The sequence below is a fragment of the Nyctereutes procyonoides genome, unplaced genomic scaffold (genome assembly GCF_905146905.1).
Source record: "Nyctereutes procyonoides isolate TBG_1078 unplaced genomic scaffold, NYPRO_anot_genome, whole genome shotgun sequence".
NCBI lineage: Eukaryota > Metazoa > Chordata > Mammalia > Carnivora > Canidae > Nyctereutes > Nyctereutes procyonoides.
This window is the reverse complement of record NW_026575049.1, coordinates 56,430,168-56,442,326: the sequence shown is the minus strand read 5'-3', so window position 1 is coordinate 56,442,326 and position 12,159 is coordinate 56,430,168. Positions and strand designations below refer to the sequence as shown.

Sequence of the window (12,159 nt, the reverse complement as noted above, 5' to 3'; positions counted from 1 at the left end):
GCTAGGGTGAAAGTGTGTTCTAAGTATTCAACAGCAAGTGAGAAATCACAAAAGGAAGGATGTGTTCCTGCTGACTTTAATAAATCAATGGCAAACTTACCTGTTACAGTATTAAATATGCCCTTACCAGATTATGCTATTGCTCTTTTACATCTAAAACCCTTGCATGTGACACAAATTCTCCTTGGTCACTCAAAGTAAGTACTCTACTACTGTGACAGGCCAGGTCAACCACTGTATCACAGGAACTCAGCACGCAGGCTAATTTGTATATTTCTCCACATATAGTCCAGTATGTTGCATTATTTTGAAATATTAAGTAAAAAATAAGAGAATCCCTATAAACCCAGGGCAGTTTGAAAAATCAATCATTTTGGCTTAGGATGGACAGTTCTCCAAATATGGAGCTGTCTATTTTATGCAATGGTCAGCTTGCCCTCCTGGGATATATTTAAGTAGAGGCGAGCTGACTTTCTTATAGGGGAGACAGGGTGGGTGATTTTAAACAGAGCTCTAAGGGCCCGTGGGCCTCTGTAACAAGGCACGAGGAGACTTACCTGCCAGAGCCTTGATGCGGGACCGCTCGAAGAGCCTCGCAGAACTGTTCTCGTTGTCCCAGTCGTCCACATCCCAGCGGTTGTTGACATCGCTGTACTGCTGTTGGATCTCAATGTTGTCATAGTCTGTGGCTACTGTGGTCGTCATCTTGAACTGTCTCAGCTGCTCCTCCACATCAGATCCTTCTTAGAGTTCTTTGAGAAAGAGAAATAAAACCTATTTAGACATCTAATGTGCACTGGGTGCCCATGAAACCCGCTGGGATAAAGGTGAGTAGGAGCTGAAACTCTTGCTACCAATCAAGAACAGATTTCTGGAGTCAAGCAAAGCTGATTTTGAACTTCACCACTGCCTCATAACACATGTGTGACCTTGGCCAGGGTACTTAACATCCCTGAGCCTCAGTCTCCCCCACCATTAAAGAGGAATGATAGTCTCCATGTTGAGAGGACTGAGTGAGATGACAGATACCCAATACAGGATGGGTTTCTACCCTCTTCATAAAGTTTAAGCTTTGCAATTTTAAGGTTTTATTGGAGGGGCACCTGGGTGGCTCAGTGGTTGAGTGTCTGCTTTGAACTCAAGGCATGATCCTGGGATCTGGGATCAAGTCCCTCACTAGGCTCCCTGCGAGGAGCCTGCTTCTCCCTGCCTAGGTCTCTGCCTTTCTCTCTGGGTCTCTCATGAATAAATAAATAAAACCTTTAAAAAATAAAATTTTATCAGAGCTAGATGAATACCTACATGGGGCTTCTAAATGAACTCATTTATTTCTACTCTATACCACTATTAACTATAACCTTTTAGCTTCTCTTAGAAATTCATACAATGTTATATAAGAGAACAGATCATTTCACCTAAATATCTCATTTTCCTATTAGAAAATTTATGCCGACAATCAAATGAGATAGTAAATGGAAGTCAACAAGGACAGTTTCAGTGCATAACAGAGGCTCAATAAGAAATGACTGCAATTATTTATACTGCTATTATTTACAAATTCTATGACCAATACCCAGTTCTCAGGGACCTACCCGGGGGCACAGGATTTTACAGGAACAAATAAGAAACAAGAATCTAGGCCTCAACTCTTGGTCCACTGCTATCCTCACTTTATCAAAGTGCCCTCAGAGAATTATGAGAATACTTTTAGCTTTAAATATAGCTACTTCCCTCTTCTTCTTTTTTTTTTTTTTTCCAGTGGTTGAGTCATTTTATTGGACCTTTAAGGGTTGGTTGTGGGGAGCATTCCCTCCATCTGGTCAGGGTCCTGCATAGGGGTCCTGCAGGAGAGACAATCTTAGGCTCTGGCTACTTCCCTCTTCAATACAGCTATGATGCATCCGCTGAACCAGAATGTACTGAGAGCTTTACTACGTGCTCAGCACTGTTTCAAATGCCAGGGATAACAGTAAACAAGATAAGGATTCAGCCCCAGGAAAGTCTGAGGCCTTGTAGAAGTCATCGGACAAGAAGCACACAAGGCAAAATAGTTGGGAGAAAATAAAAAGTGGAGCGAGGCAATAGAGTCAGTGATTGACCACACTGTTTCATAAATTTCAAAGTTAAAAGACTAGATAGATCTTATTGTTCACACCACTACCACCAAAAAGAAAAGAAAAAAATATAAATTACATAACATGATAGATGCATTAGCTAATGCTACAGTGATCATATTGCAATACAGAAATAAATCAACATTCTATACACCTTAAACTTACATAATGTTATACATCAATTACATCTCAGTTTAAGAAAGAGAGATTAAGACTATTTCAGATCTGGTGGTCAAGGAAAGCCTCTCTGAGTTGGTATTTAAACTGAGATCTCCATGTCAAAAAGAACAGGTCACACTCAGATCAAGAGAAATAGCATTCCAGGCAAAGGAAAGACATTATGTTGAGAAACAGAACAGCTTGTTGGAGGAATGAAGAAGCCAATGACCCATATAATTACCCACTGTCGCTCTGGATGGGAGTAAAATCCTGGATACTCATAGATATAATCAATCCCAGCAGTATAAACTTACCAGTAGATTAATTTTAACATGTACATTAGTAATGTATTTACCAATTTCATAAAAACACACAAAAAATTATGGAAACCTAGGCCAATACGTATATTCTATTGATCTTACTGTTGGTTGCTTTTAACAGAGTCATAACGCCCTTCCAAAAAAAAAAAAAAAGTCGATAGTGTCATGTACCATTTGACCTTGGAGGTGATTAGTTTTCATAACTATGTCAATACCAAAGGCTTTCATAAAATTCAGCGTTGGAGGAGGCTGTCTCTACAGGAAAAAAAATGTGAAGGCACTATGAATTCCAAATTTCTGCAAGTAGAGAAAGTGCAATTTAACCCAACCCAAGGTGAAATCTAAACACTACATACCTCTCGGGATTAGTGCTGGCTATTTGGTGCCACCTGCTGACCAATGAGAACATGCCACACTAGGGCCTCCAGGGCCACCACCAACCTGACTCCCACACCTGACTCCCTAAGTCCAACTACAACCATTTCCCCCATGTGTCCCTCTTCCTACCACTGACTTATCCCTAGATCAGTGACTGCTTTCCACAGATTTCTAAACAAGCAAGTGCTAATCCTTTCCCTAAGCTTTAAATAAGTTGTTCAAACCACATAAGCACATTTTGTCCTAAAAATTCTTCCTTAATGGTTTGTTCTTTAACACCATTTTTCCTCAAAGAGGAAAGTGGGAAGCAGAAGTCTGTGTCCAAAAGAAATATCAATGCTGTTAGTTATTCCTTTTATCCAGTATTTCACTTGAGTGTCTAAGAACTCGGATATCAGAGTCATTTTTTTCTTCAGTATGCTCCATCTGTCCTAAGATAATATCCTTATCAAACAGCTGATTTTTTTTTTATAATGGAAGCTTTTCTCCCTCCCCCCCACCCCCCCCCACCTAACCCCACCCCCACCCCCGGGCAATGTTAAAGAAAACTTCCCAAACCGCAGCATGGCCATAGTCAAAGGGTGTGACCTAAGGGTAAAGGAAAAGTCAGAGTCAAGGAAAGACATGGATGAGTGTGCCCGTAGCACGGGGATTCCAAAAAGCCCAACACACTGGAAACACCATTAAACCCCAACCCACTTCAACAAGTGCCAGCTGAGAGGACAGTTTATATCACACACAGAGGTGTCTCCAGTAGGTTATCTATTAAGGGCTAGATTTTCCCAAGGTTCTATCAGCCATTTGTCCCCACAGCCAGTGAAATAATCTGTACTTCTGAAATGGCTGTGGGAAGATTAGGAGGACAGAAGAACAGAAAGCTGGCCATCTGCCTGGTGGGTCTGCCACTTGAAAAGCAAGAGAGGAGTGTGTAAGGTCGGCAAGACCATCGACTCTCTCAGAGAACAGTTCTCAATGCCCCCAATGCGCTGAGTGAGGGCCCAGATTCTGACTTGATCACCACAGCAGGAACTCATTAAATAATCCCCAAATAAAAATCAGTAATATCCTGGGTGCAATATGAATAATACCCAAGTTTTTGTGGCTAGGGGCTAGGTTTTGAGAAGATGGTTAAGAGTGCATACCTACCTTCCCTGCCTTAAGTCTGTGTGTGTGTGTGCGCGCACGTGCACATGCATGTGTAAAAACAAGGAATATACAAACCAAAATCCCGTCACTGAATTATTCTTCTCTAGCCCTACATCCTATAAACTGGAATTTTCTAAAAGATACAAAAAATTCAAAAGGTTCATCATTTCCTGCTTCAGTAAGAAGACTATAATTTTATTTCTTCAAACTGGCAAAGCAAAACAGAAATATAGATGAGGAAATTATTACCCTAGACCCAGAAGGCAAATAGGTTCTTATAGCTTGTGCATATGGTCCATGCATATGGTCATAACCATCAAGAAAAAAAGCTAGAACATTACTATTCCAAGTTTCAGTAGTATTCTATTAGTTTGCCTCTTTATTGATTAAAATTCCATAAATCAATACCTGGCAAAGCCCAGAGGGAAAATATCTGGCTTTTTTTTTTAATGTCTGTTTATTCTCCAAGGTGCTAAATCTGTTTTCCAGGTGATATAGATATTGGATAAATGCACAGGGTTTTATTCTTTTCCACTGCATTGTTTCCTGTGCTTTTGTTTCTGCACAAAATCTCCCTGGGTGATGTTACCCACCCCCTAATCTTTGGCTCCTCCTTTCTGGACACAGTTGCTCCTTGGACCGCTAAGTCCAAGGTTCACCAGGTCTGTATCTAAAACTAAGCCCATAATTCCTCCCTCCAGACCCCATTTCCTTTCCATCACTCTCTCAATGAATGGCACCCTTCTTTCTCCCAGCTACCTCAGCTAGACACCTTGCAATGCTCCCTCACCTCTCCCCCATCTCCCATCTTCAGCCCCCAAGGCTGTTGGTTTTCCTGATACCTCAGGAGTTAGCTCAAGCAACAGTTTTTTTCTTTTTCCAGCAACTCACCTCAAATTTTATTCCCTATCCTTTCCCCAACATTGCCACCAGAGGGACCTTTCTCAAATGAACTCTAATCATTTCAATCCTGTGACTAAAACCCACTGAGGCATACGCCTTCAGAATAATGCCCAGAAACCTTTGAAGAAGAAAGGGGAGGCTTCACGAGGGGACTCTGATCAGCTTCTCCAGCCTGGTCTCAATATTCCTGTCCTAAGCTCCAGTAGCTCCTGAGAAAACAAAAAAAGTGAGGCTCTTGACTTACCTCCAAATGACCTGGAAATAGCTTTTTCCTCTCCCCACAAATCCTAGCTTAGGTATCACCTTATCCAGGAAGCTACCCCATATCAGTTACCACTACCTCCTGGTCTGAATGAAGACAACCTTGGATAACCCTGCATATGTCCTCCCTTGCAGACACCTTATACACCACTGACCTATCACTTATCAGACTTTCTCATGAGTACAAAACTTCTATTTACTTATTGTCACTAGGCTCTTGAGGTCATGTTCCCATCATATTGTCCTTGTATCTTCTCAACTCCTAGTGGGGTGCTTAGAAGCAAGCATTAAATGCTTGCTAATTATTTATTTGTGGCTGGCTAGGAAACTGGTAGGTGGAGGTCTGGAAGGTGAGGGCACAGGCGCAATGTCAGTTCAAGCTGCCACTCTGGTACTATCTCTATTAGGCACAAAGGCCAAAACACATATTCATTTGAGCTACATAGATCTCCTGGGCACTCTGCTTTCAAGGAAGTCACAGTTTTAGACTAGGCTGCTGATAAATGTGAAGAGATTTAATAAGGTGCTTCTCCTTGTACATATTAAAATTTATGTTTCCCTTTTTAATTTAGTTTTAACCCAACAAAAGAATTGTCTGAACTACTCAGATTTCAGAAAGCAACAAGTAGAGAATAAATGGGATTTTCACTGGCACTATACACATACACGTCATGCACACACACACACACACCTCCTTAATATCCAATTTTAATTAAAGGCTCTAATAAATGAAAAATGAAAAAGGTAACTAACATTTGCCAATCCTTTTTGAGGAAGAAAACCATATGCTAACAATTATTTTGGCAGAAGCCACAGACCCAAATGTTCTGCAAACACTTAAAACCCTCCCACTTTACTCATAAAAGACTTGAAAAAGCATACGATGGAATGCTGGTGTGCTATCTTTAAAAAAAATTCTGCTCAGGGACTTTGAAGAGATCAAGCTGTGGGTCTGACAATTTCCAGGAAGAGACCCAGGAGAGATCTGCCCCAACCCTCTCAACTGCTCTGCCTCCAGAAAGTAAGACTTGAGTCACACCCTATTTTCAATGTGCCCAGTGAGGCATTCTGCAGCACGCACAAAATGGCCAACAAAGAGGAATAGCTGCAAGAAATCACAGGGATGGATAAACCCAGCAAACCTACTGTTAGGTTCATGAAGCTGGCTTCACAATAAAGTCCAAGACTCCATCTTAAATATCCAGAGTTGTCTGCTCACAAAACCAATACATAAATGGTGAGTTCTAGAGTGACAACAAAGTCAGGTACCTAGTCTTTTATAAAAGTGAATTTTTTCACTTTTTTTTAAAGTAAGCTCTATGCCCAAAATAGGGCTTAAACTCATGAGATCAAGAGTCACAGGCTCTACCGACTGAGCCAGCCAGGCACCCCAGTATCATTCACTTTTAAAATTACCAGTTTACTTGAAGCTTTACTATAAACTAGCCAAATATCATAGAACAAGAACACTCTGAGAGGGAAGTATTATGCTCAGAGACCTATTTAATAATTAACCACTGTTAACAAAGGTGGTCTCCAATACTGTACACTAACTTTCATTTATTTTATTTATCAATGACAAAATAGGTTAAAATCTCCCACTGTGAGTGTGGAGTTATCAAATTTTCCTTATAATTCCCTGGATACATACAAATCATAACTATTTTATCTTCTTGGTGAGTTGTTAACCCTGAAATAGCCTATTTTCTCCCTATTCACATGTTAATAAATCTATGTTTACTGATAGTAATATATGCCTGGTATATCTTTTCCATTCTACTATTTCACCTTCTATTTTGTTTTAGGTTTTACTTATGTCTCTTATTTTTTAAATCTAATCCAAGTGTTTCTGTCATTTTTGTGGGCAAATACAATCCATTTACATTTATTAGGATCATAGGCATATTCAACGTTTCAACCAACTTGTTTTCTCTCTTAATTAATGAAATGGGGAAACCGGGGCCCAGTTAAACAACTAGATCATATCATACAGCTATGAGCTCAAAATCTATAATATCTTTGTTACCTCTGAAACCTGAGCCACAAGAATTCAATCTAATCTTTAAAATACAGAAAGCAGATGAGTCTAACAACTCATCAGAAAATGCTAATAGTATTTAAAATAGTTTAATTTTCATACTGGCTTACTTTTTGTGGGCATAATACTTTTACTTGCTTTTTCATTCAGTCCTTCCCAGCAGCCCTTTGAGGTAGATAATATTATTAGCCCTACTTCACTTATTTGTTGTTTTTTTTTTTTTTTTTTACAATTTATTTGACAGAGAGAGAGATTGAGACAGCATAAGCAGGGGGAGCAGGAGAGAAGAAGCAGGCTCCCCACTGAGCAGAGAGCCAGACATGGACTCAATCAAGACCTGAGCAGACACTTCACCGACTAAGCCATCCAGATGCCCTCTACTTTATTTATTTTATTATTTCTTTTATTTTTTATTTTCTTAAAGTAATCTCTACAGTCAACGTGGGGCTTGAACCCACAACCCCAAGATCACATCACATGCTCTATTGACTGAGCCACCCAAAGGCCTTATTAGCCCTATTTTGGAGAGGGGGGGCAAAAAAATGTGCTCTTTTTGAGGTAAGATACAGAGTATCTACAGAGTAGAATTAAAATGTCACGGATGGGAGATTAGGGGGAAAAGTATCTTTAAAAAAGTATCTAAAAGACTCCTTTGTGGAGAAAAGGATTAACGAAAAAAAGGTTGAAAAGCACCGCCAAGCTGAGAAAAAACACATATCACCTTTAAGTAAACAAAGACATAAAAGTAGCCTTAGAAGATAGGAAGATGAAGAACACATTTCTTTGTAGAAAGAACTTTCCTATCCTACAGGTCCTACATATCATGTCTCTGATGTAAAAACTCATAGTAGGTTACTCTCCCCAAACACTAATGTATGTTATTAAGCAAAATGATGATGATTTAGCCATCTTCTGTCTACAATATTCACAAATTAAAGCACCGATTACAAACCACCTGCTGCAGACCGAATGTTTATGTCCCTCCATAATTTATTTTAAATCCTAATACCCAATGTGATGGCATTTGGAGGTGGGGTTTGGGGGAGGTGATTATTAGTGTCCTTATAAAACAGACCCAGATTCTTTGAGGAGCAAAATTAACCCTTATTATAAAGGAAATTTATTATTTTAAAAGATTTCACCAGCAAACAATATACTGGCCATAACTTATTTTATTTTAAAGCACTCTATTAAAAAGAATTTATCACTATAGCTTAATAATTTGTATTACACAATGACCAAAAGCAGAATTCTACAAGGAGGATTAAAATGTAAGGGGGAAAACAAGGCCTCTCTCAGACCTTCTTCCATTTTATAAGGTAAACTGCATGAAAAAACAGTGGAATTATAAAAGAATTATTATTTGAGTACCTTAAATGAAAATTCTTAATATACTGAGTAGAAATTTATTCTTTTACTACTTGTATATTAAAATTTTATTCTTTTAAAAGATTTTTAAAATTTATTTATTCATGAGAGACAGAGAGAAAGAGGCAGAGACATAAGCAGAGGGAGATGCAGGCTCTCTGCAGGGAGCCCGATATGAGACTCAATCCCAGGACCCCAGGATCACAACCTAAGCCAAAAGCAGACACTCAACCACTGAGCCATCCAGGTGCCCCTGTACATTAAATTTTTAAAGAAAATACCTTGCTTCTTTTCTTGCCTGGGATACCATTTAGATTCTAAATATTAATCTGCAAGCCCTAAAATTTTTTTTAGCTTTATTTTGAAAACAAAGATTAGAGCTTTTCCAATGTCTATCTGTAAGTCTCAAAATCACCTAAATTGAATCAAACAAAAATATTCAATAATTTCTACTAAATATATGAATATTTCTCACTGGCAATTAAAGGCCAAACCTGTTTTTGTTCTCCTTATAGAGAGAAGCAATTAAAATTGACATCATTAACTCAGTGCAGACCTAACACCAAGATCTGATGGCCAATGTGGGAGTTTCTGAGTCAACTATAAATATTTGGGTCTTACTCTTATTCCCAGATAGTTTTAAATTACATTACAATATAGGCCTAATGGTACTGCTGCCAAACTGCTGATCCTGAATTTCAGTGAGTCTGGCATTTCACTGTGTTATTATTGTTTGTGAAATTTCATAAGTCAGTATCACGTGTGCCCAAACAATAGAGGAGCAATAATGTGTTTTCTATTTGGGAAGCTGACTTTTCCTTCTAAAGTAGCCATGGGCCAAAATTCTCTGCAAATCTATCAAGTGAAAATGCCAATCTCCACTACCTGGAATAGTGACCAAATGAAGGAAATATGTAAAATGGCAATGAAAAGTAACACTATAGGAAATGAAGAATGTAGCACACACACACATACCCTAAGATCCTCTCTGTTCTATTCATTGCTATACACCAGCACCAACATATCTTGCTTAAACTACAGCAGGTGCTCAAAAACAATTATGAAACAACTCTGAAACACAATGCTTCTTTCTGCCTAAATAATATATATCCTGGACCCAGTAAAATTCTCAGTGTTACATAAGGGGCTACCTTCTCTTCACTCAATTTCATTTAGGAAAGAAGGCATTTTTGCAAGAAGTTTGTTTTCAAATGTTGCAAAATAAGATAGGTCATATTTGGATAGGAATGGAGTAACCACTAATTTCACAATCTCATCTGGAATGAATGAATGAATGAATGAATGAATGAATAAATAAATCTTAATACATAATGTTTTAAGAATCATCCCCCTTTGCAAAGTGACCTAAATTCTAGGCATGTCTAATATCCAAATATCCCAAGGTTTAAATATTACTGGTTAAATTTTCTCAGAGATCAGTTCAAATAATTCTCACCGCTTGGGTTAATGCTTCAGTAGCAAGCCTTTTCCAGGTATATGCCTGGTAAATGTTTCCCAAACTCACTTAGAACTCTGTAACCTTTCAAATGAACAAAATGACTAAAGGTTGGGCTATGATACTTGGAAAAGAGAAGTGACATTGATTCCAGAAAAAAACATTCCAATAATTATCATTTTAACATGATCAATCCTCTATTACTAAAATTTAAGTCTGATCAATTTGAAAAAAAAAACTTTTAAGAAAAAAACTTTTAACAATTTACATAGGCTGAAATCCATTAGAATTCTGCACATTACTTTCAAAAGCTTGATTCCAAAGGGACTCGATGTGAAGTTTGGTAACAGAGGTCAGTTAAAGTAAACGTGGAGATCCATTTGGCTTTCCAAAATATTTAAACACTAATAGGTGAGAAAAAGGAGCCACAGTGTTCAAATGCTAAGTTTACCATCACGGAGGAGCTCTCTGATAAATAACTAAGGGTGTGCATTCATCATAGGTGACCAAACACATCTACCACAAGGGCCAGACCATAATCTGACCAACTGAACCACCAACCCAGCACCCCACCAAACTTCTCACAAAGGCACAGAATAAAGCATGGCCTATCCAAAGCTACAGAGGCATGGGCCTGCAATTCAAATTTGCTATTGCTCAAATCACTTCAAAATGAAAATAAGGTTTCATCTGGTCAAGTCTGTAATCAGGTTCCAGAGCAAAGGAAACCAGCAACTTTCCTTGTTCCCCCAACAGCAGAAAATAGGCTTAAAAGAACAAGAACTAGAGCATTCAGAGTATTGTCTTTAAAAGCTCCCTAGTGATATGATTTTGGAAACTGCGTTTTTGAACTCCTCGCTTGAACAAATTCAAACCTAGACTTGCATCTCCTTGAAGTGTTATTAATAAACCAGTTTTCTACTCCCCAAAATATCTATAACATAACATGCATTTTGTTTATCCCATTCCCAAATGCTTTCAAAGAAATTAGTTACTTCATTTGCCAAACTCAACAACAGAGTAAAGAACAAACAGGATGATAGAGCAAAGTTGAGCGCTGGAGGCAATAAATTCTGTTAGCATTTGGATTCTGTGTAGAAAAAAAAATCGGGGGGGGGGGTACCCCAGTGGTGGCCAGACATTTAGGGATGTCTGAATGAACTCTGATGCTGTCTTTCATGCCCTCAAAGGCTAAGGCCAATCCAAAAAGGATCCTGTAATTAAGGAAGGCTTTCTGATCTCATTAGCAACAGAACTATTTTCTTTTAATAACTTATGATTTTAAAGATTAGGTTAACAGAACCAGGTCAGCCTAAACATCACCTTCTCTAGGAAGGCTTTTTTGAAGTTCCCAGTCCCAACTCAAGGCCTCCTGTTACATGCTCTTGCTAGTGTCTTTTCCTCATGGCATATACAGTAAATAATTACATGTGTGATTATTTGTTAAATGACTACCTCACCTTATACACTGTACTCTCCATGAACTATTAGGCATTTCCCTCTCTCTCTCTTTTTTTAAAAGATCTTATTTATTCATGAGAGACACACACACAGAGAGGCAGAGACACAGGCAGAGGGAGAAGCAGGCTTCATGCAGAGAGCCCGATGTGGGACTCGATCCCGGGACTGTGGGATCACACCCTGGGCCGAAGGCAGATGCTCAACCACTGAGCCACCCAGGCGTCCCCCTCTCTTTTTTATCAATGTATCCCTACATACGGCGGATCCCTGGGTGGCTCAGCAGTTGAGTGCCAGCCTTTGGCCCAGGGCGTGATCCTGGAGCCCCGGGATCGAGTCCCACATCAGGCTTCCTGCATGGAGCCTGCTTCTCCCTCTGCCTGTGTGTCTCTGCTTCTCTCTATCTTTCATGAATAAATAAATAAAATCTTAAAAAAAAATGTATCCCTACATACAATACCCAGCACATAACAGACAATAACCCTGAACTTGTTTCCCTTTGAAGCAAGTGTCTTGATTGGCTAATACTATTTTCTTGTAACTTTAAAAATGAAAGTT

At 39.0% G+C, this 12,159-nt stretch overlaps 1 protein-coding gene across 2 annotated transcripts in view; it reads right to left on the bottom strand.

Moving 5' to 3' along the window:
- The window catches only part of SPTBN1 (spectrin beta, non-erythrocytic 1), a 199,436-nt gene that overhangs the window by 143,095 nt on the left and 44,182 nt on the right, over positions 1-12,159 (bottom strand). For both annotated transcript variants that reach the window (XM_055329366.1, XM_055329365.1), the window contains exon 2: positions 558-752. In XM_055329366.1, coding sequence (XP_055185341.1) covers positions 558-705 — 148 coding nt within the window. In that variant the 5' untranslated portion in view covers positions 706-752. The remainder of the gene's footprint in view (positions 1-557; positions 753-12,159) is intronic.